Here is a 15,308-nt window from a genome sequence, read left to right on the forward strand (position 1 = left end):
GTTTGATTAGTCAGTATCAGTTTTCGAGAAGCTGTCAGTCTGTGTGTGGTGCACCAGAGTGAGCAGCTACTCACACACACACACACACAGGAACGTGATTACAACATAGCATATAACAGTCAGAAAATCACTCACTCATTCCCTGGCCTGTGACTCTGGATATGCATTACGTTGGACACTGCTTAATGTGTAGAGACCACTGTGCTTTATGTCAGGGATATATGTGATCGGCCTCACAGCGCACTCTCAGCAGGTGCTCCCTCTCAACAGGCCCTGGTGTGTTTTTGGTCGTCCGTTAAAAACACACCAGCACTATGTAGGCTCTGAGCCATTTGTCCACTGTCTACACCTCAAGATCACATTAGAATACACTAAGATAATGTAATCACATTAGAATACTATAAAATCTCATGAGATCACATATAGATCATTTTAACATCATTTAACCGGTCTGTGTCAACTCATAGGCGTTAAAGTTTCACTTCATGTTTCTACGACAACATGGAATTAGAGAACTCCACACTGTGGCTGCAGATACATGTTCGGAACATCCACAGAGGTCATGTGTCTGGACGGGTCTGGACGGGTCTGGACGGGTCTGGATGTGGGTTGGGCAATGCCTGCTCGTCCTATCTTGCAGTGGGGTTTCTTTGGGCATCGTCATGTAGTCAGTGATGCAAGACTGGCCTGTGTTTGGCACACAGTCACACTCGATGTTTTCACATTGTCACAGATAGCACAACCGTCCCAAACCAACGAAGAATGCAAAACCATGTCAGATGAAAAACCAAACAACATTTATAAACCCTAAAGTAAGCATTAGTTTCCGGTTTGCATAACAGAAAGCTAATGGAAAAGCAGAAGATGGAAAAGAGGAGAGAGAAGGCTTCAAATGGGTGCAGGTCCGTCTGGGATGAGTTATTGTCCTCTGGAGCATATGGTTAGACTGGCTCCAACAACTCCAATTACAGGCCAGTTCTCCACTTTGAGATTTGGACATTAAAAGCCACAGACCTGAGTGAGAGTGAAACTGCTCTGGCATCAATTGAAATGGAAATGAGAGGGACAGAGATCCTTTTGGCCTAAGACATGGATAAAGGTAACACAGCTTCAGAAGAGTGTTGAATCCACTTACAGATGAGTGACATGCCCTTTGTGGCAGAACTAATTGGCCTGTGACTTTGCAATGAAATGCAGAATCCACCACAGAACTGCATGGTGTCTCTGTGTACCTATATGTCTCTGTGTGTGTCTGTGTGTGTGTGTGTGTGTGTGTGTGTGTGTGTGTGTGTGTGTGTGTGCCAGCAGGCTTGTGCTTCTGGTCTTGTGTGTCTGTGTGTGTGTGTGTGTGTGCGCATGTGTGCGTGTGTGACAGAGAGAGAGAAAGAGAGAGAGAGAGAGAGAGAGAGAGAGAGAGAGAGAGAGTTTGTGTGTATTCTAATGAATTTTTCATATCTGGCATATCTTTGCTGCTACAGATGGTCTGCCTCTTGCCTTGTTAATGTGCACCTGTACCTTCTCAACACATATTTCATTAAGGCATGTCTGGAGGCCGAAACTCCCTGAATATGTGAGCCTCTCAACATTCTCTCATCTCATCTCTTTCCACAAAGTTTCATACACCGCTTCCAGCCAGGGATGAGTCTGAATCTACGGCAAATGTTTGTGATCAGGAACATAAATGGTAATTGGTTAATCAATGGGTAAATGACAGGTTTACTCACAAAAGCTTATCTGTTTTGACTGGTTGCATAGGACTTGCTTGGGTTTCCCTGTGGTTTGTATTGGTCACAGAGGAGTATTGATCTGAGGGTTGAGGATATTATTGCCATAAAGTCGTATGGAAATCAGCTTAAGTCAACACACAGATTTGCTTTGCAGCTGATAATGGCACATTACACACTATACCACTGAGTCATATCAAACCGCACACATAACGGGGTAAATACACGTGCTTGGTATCTGGGAGCACACACACTTTGTGCATGGATACATTTTTTATCATTAAGAGATCATCATGTCATATTTTTGTTCACTTGTCCATTTTCTGAAAATGTTGGACATTTATATGTATATTCAGAATGTGGTTTGTGGAGCCATCTTCCCATGATGCTCTGTGAATCTGGATCTCTGCCAATCCTCTATGAGGATTAAGTCAGGGGGTGCCGTCCTGTTTTGATTTTGACTGTTGTGGGCATGTAAAGCCCTCTGAGACTGTAAACAGTGATATTGGGCTCTAAATAAACTTGAAACTTGAAACTTGAAACCGCCTGGGCCCTCTGCATTGACAGAACTGGCCAGCATATCGTCACTGGTTCCATTCATCACTGGTTCCATTCATCGTCCTGATGAGCACTGATCTTCCACCTGCTACTATGTCAAGAAGCTGCCCATTCTTTTCCCACAATATCTGAATAATTTCATGTAGTTGAGGAGTAAAGGCATCGCTTGTTTTCTTACACTACAGCGTCCAAATAAAGCATCAGAGGTATCAGAGGTGTGAGAGAACTCCTAATCAGCCCTTTCAGCAATGTTTCAGGGTGTCAGCTGGGGTCTGTGTTTTTTGTTCCATCTCTAATGATCCTCTTATTGCTCCCCTAGTGCAGGTCACTATGTGTTAATCATCTTGGCCTGTTCCCCTGTTAGGCAAACTAGCTTAGCATGGAAGCAATCACTGCTTATACCTATGCAAATCCTCAGCTGAACTGCCATGAAGTATGGGTGAACTGCACTGCCTGCTAGTGTGTTTTACCACTAAATATCAATTACAGTGCATCAAATGATATAAATGCTCCTGGTTAGTTGGTAAGTTCAGTTCAGGATTTGTCCTCACAGTTCCAGTGTAGTGTTCTGCACAGTCCAAATGACAGTGTGAGGGAGCAGAGGACTGTCTCTGACAACTTCCTCTATGAGCGTCAGGAGAACTGGATAATCAACATTCTTCAGCACTTTACCAAAATGCAAAAACCAGTAACAGAAAACACACAGTGTTCGCGGCCCAGTATACGCATGACAATAATACTATTCCTGCCCTGTTATTGACAAAAGGACCAACAGCTCTGTCAATCAAAGTTAGTCACAAAATGATATTTTCAGAGATTGCTCTCAGGTTCATAAAAGGCTAGTAAAAAGTAAATACTATATTGTCATCTGTCAGATATCTTCAAAGACATATGGATGGACAGAAAAAATAGAAACACCAAATAATATGTTCTATTAACAAATACAGACAGAATCTCTCTCTTCTCCTTTGACTCCTTTAAAATGTTCTTATGCAAGTTCTGAACTGGGTCTGGAGAGATGCTAGATCATTCTGTGAGAAGGAAAGACCACTGTTCCAGGGGGATAAAGGAGGTGAAAATCTATTTGCACCAATAACTACCAGGATAGAGCTTTAGAGGCCCTTCTGTTAATGGAAATCATTCTCTAATCTATTAGCTGTGTGTCTGTGATTGTGATTGTCTTTGGTTTTAAGAAACAACGATCACATCACAGGGTGCATGCAGTCGTTTAAAATGGCCTCGTGTTCCCTGGCTGTTTCTCTGCCCGGCAGAGAAAGGGTTGGGCTTAGTGACTGACAAGCTGTGACTCTGCCCGGCAGAGAAAGGGGTCGGGCCTAGTGACTGACAAGCTGTGACTCTGCCCGGCAGAGAAAGGGGTTGGGCTTAGTGACTGACAAGCTGTGACTCTGCCCGGCAGAGAAAGGGGTTGGGCTTAGTGACTGACAAGCTGTGACTCTGCCCGGCAGAGAAAGGGGTTGGGCTTAGTGACTGACAAGCTGTGACTCTGCCCGGCAGAGAAAGGGGTTGGGCTTAGTGACTGACAAGCTGTGACTCTGCCCGGCAGAGAAAGGGTTGGGCTTAGTGACTGAGGAGATGGCTGCCCACAGCACAACTGAAGCAACAGCTTGTTTGGCAGCTGCTGACAGGTACCGTGGGCTGAAAACATCCTGTGGCTTCCTCCAGAAACACCAGCTTTGTGAAGCTCAGAACACACTGTTTTTATTGAGAATGAGTCATAAAGGTGTACATTCAACTCTGTGGTTTATGAATGTGTTTGAGGATGTTTCTTTGTGTGTTTTTTTTAACTGTCTTTATCTCTGTCAGTGTAAATTGTGTCCAATGTCTCATTCTCTGGTGCTTTCTTCCCCTCTGGTTTGCTATGTTTTACCTTGATTTGTCAAATGCTCCTTCTTTATAGATTGGACACTGGCTATTGGCCCACCTTTGAGCTGTTTGCAGTTTTTTATGATTGCTTACACACTTGTTGCGGAATTTCGCCTATTGTGTCAAAACTCTACACACAAACGAATGAGACACAACACTTGGAGACAAACATCTCACTTCTATGTCAAAATGAAACTCTGCAATCAAAACCTAACAATCCTTTTTCAAAATGGCATTTCTGCAACAAAATGATACACACATGTACCATTTGAATTACTCTTTGAAAGCAGCAACAACACACTGATGTTCTTTATACAAAACACTTCTGTCTTTAGTATTTCATATACCTTTTTAATTTTCTCATACAGGCTCCTGTGAAAGATTGTTCTAGTACAGTACATCTACTCTCGTTTCACTGAACACAAAAAAGAACGGCTTCAGAAAAAAAACAACATACCGCTTATTTTTTTCGACATTGTGGGTTTTTACAACAACAAGAAAACACAAAGAAAAATAGAATTGCAGTACAGTAATTAATACAATAAGTTTCGCTAAACTCAAAAATAATTACAGTGCAATGCTAAACAAAAATTAGTATTGTAAGGGATGAAGTGGATGGTTTATGGATCCCGCCCTCTGTCAGGGTCTGGCCACGTCACCTCGTTCACATCAATGTCATCCCTGGCTGGGGAACAGGGAAAATATCACCTTGCGTGTCGTATCCTACCCTGGACTGACCCCACCTCAATGTCTCCATATGCCTCTTCCATTGCTTGCAGAAGAGGCAGGTGGGCATGTGGTTGGTGGTCATACATTTTCCAGTGCCAAGCCGAAAAGAATTCCTCAGTAGGACTGAGAAATGGGGAGTAGTGAGGCAAGTATACAACTGTGAAGTTATTATTGTTGGTGAACCAGTCTCGGACCAGAGCAGCCTGGTGGAAACTAACACTATCCCAGATCACAACAAACCTGGGCTGCTCTGGTCTGTCCAGTACAAGTATGTAGTACATCCAGAAATGTGGTTATGTGTGCTGTGCTGTAGCGACCTATGGGTGGCATGGTGATGGAGAACACCTTGCAGACTCCTTGCAGGAGCCCCCACAGACACCCCATCCCCACCAAAAGCTTACCTGAGGTCTATTTGTAGTGCTAAGGCTCAGACTGATTGGTGTTCAATTACTGTACAAGTGTTTTCATATGTATTTTTAGGTGTTGCCAATTTCAGGTATGTTTTGCATTTCTGATAGAAGTGTTTTCCCAATGATTGCAAGAGGTTCATTCATGAACAATGTGACTAATGTAAGAAACAGTGTGTTACAGATTTGCAAACAGAGTGCAAAGCAGAACATGTGTTTGTAGTTTTGGTGCCTTTGTTTAAGACATGGTTGCAAAAGTGAAGGTTTTGGTGCTTTTGTCTAGGCATTCACTTCCAGTGTGTAAGCAATCAGCAAAAACTGTAAGGTCTCGATTATGAGGCCTGTCTGATAGCTGACTCATACTGATAATTAATGTTCAACTTAGTAACAAACTTAATGACACTTTTCATGAGGAATTTCCATTATTTCATCCGCCTCCTCCTGATGATGAGCAGTATATGAAATACTCAGCTACCCTGTGTACATCCACATAAGAGACTGGTAAACCAGTTCAGTCAAGCCCTGACCTCTGACCTCTGTGGTTGTCATATTCTGACATATCCCATATCCACTTGTTGCCCACCCATCTGTCATTTACCATGTTGTCTGTTCATTCAGCTGAACCCTAAAGTCTAACTGCTGTGTGTGTGTGTGTGTGTGTGTGTGTGTGCAATTGTGGATTTTATGTGGTATCATACTCTGAATAGTTGGTTCCAAGCACACTTATTTCTATCACAGAATATTCAAATCAGAAAAAAAAATCAATAAATTCCAACAAGTTTTCCCCAAACAGCTTGACATTGTGAACATAAAGTAAGACTAATGAGTTATGGCAGTGAGGAGGTAAACTCATCTAAGAAACATGACTACTGTTTCTTCAATACCAATGCAAATATGACTCAGCACGACACTGACAGCTCCTGCCGCTCAGGGAATCATTACTCAACCCAATATCGCTGTGGTTTTCGATTTTCATCAAGTTTGTCTCTTGACTAGGTCTCCAGCTGGGGCTCTTGGTCTAAGAGCTTTGGTTTATATAAGAAAGTACACAAGCCCTTTCCCATGGATGTCCTCATAATGATATACGGATACCCGTGGCCCTAATTGCTTGCTTGCTTATTTGTTTGTTTGTTTGTTTGTTTGTTTGTTTTAAATTGGTGCCACATGACACACTGGGACTATGTGGAACAACATTTACACACACAGACGAGGCAGTTTGGCCGTTTGGTAAAACAAGGGCAGCAGCCTCAGCTTTCCCCCACTACACCACCCCCTCAGCGTACGCACGGCCGCGCTCGCGTAAGCCTGGACACAAGCCTGGTCTGTGGGTCAGGGCTCCCACTACACCACTGCCTCAGCGTACACACGGCCGGGCTCGCGTAAGCCTGGACACAGGCCTGGTCTGTGGGTCAGGGGCTGGGTTTTCAAGTTATGTATTAGAGGCTTAGAGTGTTGCCGCAGTGTGGCCGGATAAGAGTTTTTAAGCAAGAGGATCTGCAGAAATGTAATGTTTTTTTATTTTCTCCATGCCCTCCACACGCCATTCCAGTTTGAAACAAGTAATAAGTATTGCGGTCGTCTGAATGCACTCTTTTTCCTCAAACCTGGCCACATGCTTCTTCATGCTCTTCATGTTTGAAAAAAAAGAATCACTGCTCCTTGTCCCTTGTTTATCTGCCACTGAATAGCCAAGTCCCCTAACATACCACTTGTGAACAGCCAAGTCCCCTAACACACCACGTGTGAACAGCCAAGTCCCCTAACACACCACGTGTGAACAGCCAAGTCCCCTAACACAGCACGTGTAAATAGCCAAGTCCCCTAACACAGCACGTGTGAATAGCCAAGTCCCCTAACACAGCACATGTGAACAGCCAAGTCCCCTAACACAGCACATGTGAACAGCCAAGTCCCCAAACACACCACGTGTAAATAGCCAAGTCCCCTAATACACCACGAGTGAAAGATCTGAGCAGCGACCCTGTCAGTCCAGCACCTTCACTTAGCTCCAGAGCATCACAGAGTGCCCCCACGAGTTTGAACTCACAGTGTCTGAGCTGCACTGGGCAGTTTAATCATCTTCAGCTCACTGTTTGACCTGACCACACTGACAGGCGGAAATCTGAAGCCTTTCTCCAGGACCTCTTGTGTGCCTGAATGTGTGTACCATGGATGGTTTCAGAGGATGAAAGCCTTATATGTCATCTCCTACATCAGCAACTTGGACACGGTGCCTCCTCACCTGTCTCTGGGTCCCTTTAAGGAAAGAGGACAAAGTCCTTCACCATATTAACAGCATTGTCTGGAACAATATCAGCAACATTGCTGTTATCACTGTAGCTTATGTGCCTGGTCCAAACCACTGACATGACAACATAAAGCTTTGCTGAGTAAATTCAGCAGTGCAGTAGCATGTTATGGCCAGGTGTGATGGTGTATGTCTACATGACCGTAGTTTTACAGGGACACTGATGAGATCAGACTCCTCAGCCTCTCTTTAATAAGCCCTGTCAACTCGTGAAGATCAGTTTCTAGCCTGTCCTTCTTCATCAGCATGCTGAAGACTGGCTCAGGCAGACTCAGTATTTTACAGAAATCAGGATTTCCAGAGGAAGGAATCCATGGGCAATGTACTGCACAGTGCTTAAGGTCAGCCTGACCTAGTGGCTGTCTGTCATCTCCCATTCTTTTGGGCTGAGCATTGGTCTGGCCTGGGTGTTTTTTTGGTTTGCTGGTGTGTGTCTCTGAACCCAAAAGAATATCAGGGTACTTTTTCTGGAACAGAGAGAAAGAGAACCATCTTCATCAATAATTCACAGAGTCACGGATCCCCTCACCAAGATTTACAATTCATATAAACGCTTTGACTAACACTCTGATTAGTGACATACACTGTCAAAAGTGCACGCTTTTGAAGTGCTTTTCTGAAAAATAGTTTCAGCCAAGCGTCTGTTATCACCAGTCAGTTCTGACAAAACAAAAGTGCTACAGGACACTGCTTGATACTCCAAGGTGAATTTTATCTCTTAAGATAAACTATAACGGATTATGCATGTAAAGCTTAAATGGGAAACACATGCCATGGAAGAGACGCCTTCTTTTTATTTACTGCTGGGGTTTTTAACGTAAGGATTCTCTGGAATATTTCAATAGTCTGATTTGTTTTCTGTGAGCGCCATGAATCTAGTTGTATAGGCGAACATATAATTTGTCATTAATAACTTGTGTTTTGACTAAACTAAATTAAAGTATACATGCCTTGAGATGCTTCACAGTGTTAGGTTGTTTTTGGCGAACGGCAGACAGCTGACATGATGAGTGATTATGAGAGCGTTCAGTGGTGGATAATGTTCTAGGCTGGTCTACATGAGCTACAGCATTGCAGCAGTTGTGCCAAACAGTGGGGGAGCAGTGCTGAATTTTGTGAGCTTTCTTTCTTTCTTTCTTTCTTTCTTTCTTTCTTTCTCTCTTTCTTCACAGAATTCTGCTGCTTCTTCTATCCTCTCTTACCACAGCTTGGTATTAATGAAGAGCAGTGTCTTTTTCTTCCATCTTAAAACAGTAAAAGTTAAGAACTTAAACACGGAGGTGAAAATCAAGTCCTGCCAGGCCTGACTCCAGAAAGAGCCGATGCCCAGGCTGGGCCCCCGTGATCATCTTTAAGTGTTAACTGTGTGTGTGTGTGTGTGTGTGTGTGTGTGTGTGTGTGTGTGAGTGTGTGTGTGTGTGTGTGTCTGTCTGTGTGTGTGTGTGAGTGTGTGTGTGTGTGTGTGTGTGTGTGTGAGTGTGTGTGTGTGTGTGAGTGTGTGTGTGTGTGTGTGTGAATGTGTGTGTTTAAAGAGAAGGCCATTTAATTTCAATTAACAAATCTTTGAAGCATTTGTCTTCAGTTCAATCAGTTTTGACAAAAGAATTCATACTGCATTCTTTTCCCCAGTAATAATTTAATGTTTTGAACATATTACACATTGGCTCCAAAGATGATCCTTTTATTGATGAGAACCAGTCTACAGGGGAAAGGGATGCAGAGAGGGAGAGAAGGAGACAGAGACCATCTGTTGGTCAATGTTAGCGTAAATGATTTTTATGTGCGTATGTGTTCTTGTTTCAATCAGTGCTCTATTACCACTTTGCTCTTTGAATTATATTGTCTGTCAACAGTGTAAATATTTAACAATTACCCCCTCAGTATCTGCTTGATAAAAGCTGTTTGTGATGCTGCCAACAACTTTCCATAGGAACGGTGCTGTTGCCCTATGACAGCTTGTCTTCTGTTGATTCAGCCTTGACATTCAAATTCCAAGAGCAAATTCCCCTCAACCTGTGCTGCCATGGACATCTTGGCAGGCTTGACTCCCAGTTGGATTAACATTCATTCATCAGTTGATGAGGAGCAGGTAGACCAACCTCCATTTACCGTCTGTGAGTGTGCCTGCGACATGCCGTTTGAGTGAAGTCCATTATCGCTCCTGTCATGTAGTACGGCTAAGGACATCTTTTTAAAGACGTTTTTCTCCTTCTTTTTTTCCTGACCTTTCATGGTTATTCATGATTTTCCTCATGGCTGAGTGGGAGCAGAGAGACAGTCATGCCATGTGTCCCATAGGCCTTCATTAAGAATTTCATTCAGAACTTCAGTCACTCATGAGACACAAGAGGAGAGGGTATTTACACTTCAAATGAACACCCCGATCCCCTCCCAGAACTGACTTGTGGCCAAATTAAGACTCCTATAATGATTTCAGATTATTTCTCACAAAGAAGTGTAGCATACTACCTATGTCCAGCGTTCAGTAATGTGTCAGTGGAGGATGTGGGTAACATATTTTGTTGAAAAGAAAAGAATTTCAGATGATTTACAACTGAGCAACTGAAAGACTGTCCAGAACAGAACCCTTTCATATATCTTATATCTTTTTTTTATATTTGATTCAGAAATTACTGAGGTCCCTTGAGTTTTATCAACATCAACATCATTCAACACCATGCAAAGTACCATCTGAGTTATTGTAAACTGAAAAGAATGAGCCATTCAGAAATCTCAGTATTGTGTATCAAAAACGTTGCTGTGGAATTTTATATTTCTATTTTTCAACAAACTGACTTGTGCTTTGGAGGAAATTCTTTAACATGTCACAGAAGTTGCTGGAATGGAGTGGTACCTTTTGGTCAGCAGATGAGGGAGGATGAGAGCATGGTTGACCGCGGCGACCGTTGTCAGTGGCAGCGGATCTGGATGGCTGACATGAGGTCATTGGTAATGATGTCGCTAAGCAGATGAAAACGCAGCCCATAGGAGCAGGATTTTTCACTGCATGGTTTGGATTTGTAAAAGTCAGAACTATGAATCTGGGATCAAGCGAGTGCTAGGACCCTGACTCCATGCCACAGCCTACTCTGAGGCTCTGATGATTACCTAAACACAGAGTGCTGAGTTTGTCAGGCTGTGGCCTTTTTCTTGTGCTATTGGATGAAATATTTTGACAGTTGACATGGTTAAGCATTTATTCTCTTTTGTGCTGGCAGTTCAGTTCAGGAGGACCATGAAGTGAATGGTTCATCATTACTTTCATTACTTAAAGACATAAAGCTGAGAGAACAAATACTGAAACATTAGGAAAAAGTTCTCTTCCATCGCTAGGAGGAAGTTCAGGCAAAAGATTCTTCATCTGCATGCTGAAGACCTCCTTTGCCCTGGAGCTGGACATTAACAAAATACAATATAAAACAACTCACAGAGAGCTTCACGGACATTTACTGAGGCTGCAAATCAGCTCCATGCAGACCAGTCTTGCTTCTGTGCCCAGCAGAGATTGAGGGTGTGAAAGAAACAAGGTACATAACATACTTTCAGAAGCTGAACTTAATCTGTCATACGGAAGCCCTGTCAGTGTCAAACTAAATAAACCCCCCCCACACCCCCACCCCCACCCCCACCTATCCCGCACACACGCACCACCCCCTTCTATTCCTACATCTACTCTATTTTTTATGTTTACAAAAATACACTCTTGCCCTCTTTAAAGGGCTCTGCAGTAGGGGTTTAAGGGAGCTTTGCAGCCTCAGTAGAATGGTGTACAGCTAACTTTGATCACTGATGAAACAGCTGTCTTGGCTTGGTAAACATCCATGTTAATGAAATTCCATATGTCGGAGTCAGACCCACTGGGATTGCTGTCGCAGCCTTGGCAACTGCCTCCTTTCTACTCTTTTGACACCTGGGAATGATCCCAGTCCCTCAGAGAGCACTCATTGACGGAGTGATGTGGTGAGCGTCAGGTTTTTAAACAAAGACGCTGAAAGGCTTGTCTTCAGTCAGAGGAATTTGTCAGGAACCAGTTACTTGCCATTTACATGGGAGCCTCGATCCACATCCTTTTGCCAGCTTGTAAAAATGACTTTACCAGCTGTTGGTCAAACATTGTTTTGTTTTAAATGATCTGACTTTAATATGCACTCTAATCTGAATAAGGCGTTTGGTTGCAGAGATCTTGAGAACATTTAGTAAATTTTCCTAATGTGTCTTAATGTGTGGCCTCGTAACAGGCTTGTATTGTTGCCTTGGGCTTGCTCACTGGGGGTTTAGGCACTGATCGTTGTAAAGCTGCTTTGAGACAACTTTGATTGTAAATAGCACTATACAAATAAACTTCAACTTCAACTTCAACTATTAAATAATGTAATAAACCTAAATAGGTCAAGCATACGATTCCTGCATGGACAATCATCAGCAGTTACAGACTCAGGTGGAGTCATCCAACCTGATCTCAAGGAAACTATGTTTTTAGCCACATACATGTACCGTTGGGTACGTTTTGCTGCAGTTTTGAGAAACAAATGTCCACTGGGGGTGCTAAAGAGGAGCTAACCCTAATCTTAACCCTGACCCCACCCAAGCCTTAAACCTCACCTTAACCCTGACCCCACCCAACCCTTAAACCTCACCTTAACCCTGACCCCACCCAACCCTTAAACCTAATCTTAACCCTGACCCCACCCAACCCCTAAACCTAACCTTAACCCTGACCCCACCCAACCCTTAAACCTAACCTTAACCCTGACCCCACCCAACCCCTAAACCTAACCTTAACCCTGACCCCACCCAACCCTTAAACCTAATCTTAACCCTGACCCCACCCAACCCCTAAACCTAACCTTAACCCTGACCCCACCCAACCCTTAAACCTAACCTTAACCCTGACCCCACCCAACCCCTAAACCTCACCTTAACCCTGACCCCACCCAACCCCTAAAGCTCTCCCCACCCAAAGCCTAAACCTAATCTTAACCCTGACCCCACCCAACCCTTAAACCTAACCTTAACCCTGACCCCACCCAACCCCTAAAGCTCTCCCCACCCAAAGCCTAAACCTAATCTTAACCCTGACCCCACCCAACTCCTAAACCTCACCCCACCCAACCCCTAAACCTCACCCCACCCAAACTCTAAACCTAATCTTAACCCTGACCCCACCCAACCCCTAAACCTAACCTTAACCCTGACCCCACCCAAGCCCTAAACCTAACCTTAACCCTGACCCCACCCAACCCCTAAACCTAACCTTAACCCAAACTCTAAACCTGACCTTAACCCTGACCCCGCTCAAAGTCTAAACCTAACCTTAACCCTGACCCCGCCCAAAGTCTAAACCTAACCTTAACCCTGACCCCGCCCAACCCCTAAACCTCACCCCACCCAAACTCTAAACCTAACCTTAACCCTGACCCCGCCCAAAGCCTAAACCTCTCCCCGCCCAAAGCCTAAACCTAACCTTAACCCTGACCCCACCCAAAGCCTAAACCTGTGCCTGGTAGCATGCTTCACACGCCGATAGTACATCTGGTGCCTGACATGTGTGCATGGATAATTTGGGAGAAAAAAAAAAGTGCAAAAAGGATTCAAAGGTGCAGCGTTCTGAGCAGGAGGCAGTAGCTTATGTCACTGAGCCACTGCAGCACACTGTCCTCCTGTGATTCCAGAGAGGCGAGGATGACTGCTAGCTTGCTTGAAGATTTCTCGCAGCTGCAGACGTTAGGCCTGTTAGCAGTGCCTCTTCCCGCGTACGTAAATCGTTGCAAGCTTTTGGCCATTTATGTGAGGATGTCAAAACGAGCAAAAAAAATAAAAACTAAGAATAGTAAACTTGTATTCTGTACCTATTTGGTGGACAAGGAGTGCTAAAAAATATCATTTTAAAGCGATATTCAGCAGAGACTACCAAACTGCAGCCTGCTCCATTGCCTGCTCACTAGCGCCCTCCCCCCCCAGAACATTGCACATTTGAATCAATTTTGTACCCCCCCCCAAAAAAAAGTTTTATAGCACCCCCAGTGGACACATTTGTTTCTCAAACCTGCAGCAAAACACACCCGACAGTATGTCTTTGTGGCTGTGCAAAAACGTGCTCAGAGGTATGTATACCCCATGAGATCAGGTTGGACTCGTCAGGGGTCTCAGCACAGAGTTGCCTCAACACTGACAATACATTAGAACAACTTAAGACGTCTCTGGCAGTTCAAACATTTCTCCTTCTTTTGACTGACCAAATCAAAATACACCCGCACAGTACATCTTGTTCTTTGACAACCTCTCTCATTTTAAATGATTGAATAACCCAATTTCTGCCTTTGAAACACTTTGCCCTGTCTTCTACAACAGCTCTGGATTGTGGTGATGTGTGGGTACTCTATGCTTGGCTATGACATGGTGGAGCCCCATAATCCAGTTACTTTCAGGTCATTTTCACACAATCAGGTCATTTTCACACAAACAGCACAGCACTCTGCCAACACAGCTACTCTCAGAGAGCTCTGACACAATTTCAGATCACTGTTTAATGTAACTGGCCTCACACTATACATTTTACACATATTGGCTGTAAAAATGTAGTCACTGACTGCTAATGAGTTGGCCGGGTTGGTGTGCTTTCCCCAAATGAATGCAAGGGGTCTAAAAGCCACCTCAGTCCTTTAGAGAAATGTGGGTTAGCAGGAGTAATAAAAAATATTTCTCACAATTTTCATCTTTTTTTGGCTGAAGACACAATTTAATGTATTTCACCTCATGAAGGATTGATTCAGAGTGTTCCACAAAAGTGGCTGTGGTGGGTGGGAACTGGATCTATCCATGTGGGTATTTTATAGAAATAAAGGGTTAAATCTCATCAGCTCACTTATTGCATTATGATGGTTGATTGGTTGGTTGGTGCTGTATGAATTTAGAAGCTTCACTCTCTCAGTGTGTAGGATACATTCGTCGGTTGCACAGAAACACGAATCAAAGTCAGCGTTCTATGTGCCTCAGATTGAGGAAGAAGCTTTGTCCTCTACATCTTATTCTGTGTTCACATGACCCAGGACCATTGTCCCTCATTCGAGTGTGTGGGTAAAACGCTTCGCTGAGCACTGCAGTGTAGACGATGAGGCACTGTGTCTGTGAACCATGTGTACGTGTTTGTCAGAGGGGGTGGACTGGCCCCATCCACTTCAGCTGTGTCTAATTGCATTCTCAGTTCCAGTGCACGGCACACTGACTGTTACTGGAAGACCTGAGGCAGCCCACAGTGCTGCTTCATTACAGTAAGAAAATTCTCTGCGATGCCTTGCTTATGGAGATGGCAGCTGCAGTTTGGACTGTGTAACATTTGACTGGAAAAGTCTTTTTCTTCACTGTTGCTGAAATTGGAGAACACTCAGCTGGCTTGGAGAACACACCCCTACATGCCTCTAGAGTCTCTTTTGAAAAATCTGATACCCTTCCATATGCACAGATGACATTAAATAATAAAAATATTATATAAAACATTATACTATAAATATTAGATATTTGATATGAAAACGTGGTGGCTACAGAAAGGATCCAAGGATGTGTTTTATGTAGATGATGATTTTGGGGGGCATGTTCAATTAAAAGTCAATTAAACAAATGAATAAGACTAATATATTAATATTTTTAAACATATTTATCTTTTGTTTTTTTCTTTCCATGGGTGAAATCTTTTGTCTC

General features: G+C 43.6%; 1 protein-coding gene across 1 annotated transcript in view; it reads left to right on the plus strand.

The window, feature by feature from the left end:
- Window positions 1-501: 501 nt before the first annotated feature.
- Window positions 502-15,308, plus strand: part of LOC115824894 (uncharacterized) — a 35,181-nt gene continuing 20,374 nt past the window's right edge. Inside the window, exon 1 of the mRNA XM_030788617.1 lies at window positions 502-604. Within this exon, the coding sequence (XP_030644477.1) occupies window positions 502-604 (103 nt within the window). The remainder of the gene's footprint in view (window positions 605-15,308) is intronic.

The sequence above is a fragment of the Chanos chanos genome, chromosome 12 (genome assembly GCF_902362185.1).
Source record: "Chanos chanos chromosome 12, fChaCha1.1, whole genome shotgun sequence".
Classification (NCBI taxonomy): Eukaryota; Metazoa; Chordata; class Actinopteri; order Gonorynchiformes; family Chanidae; genus Chanos; species Chanos chanos.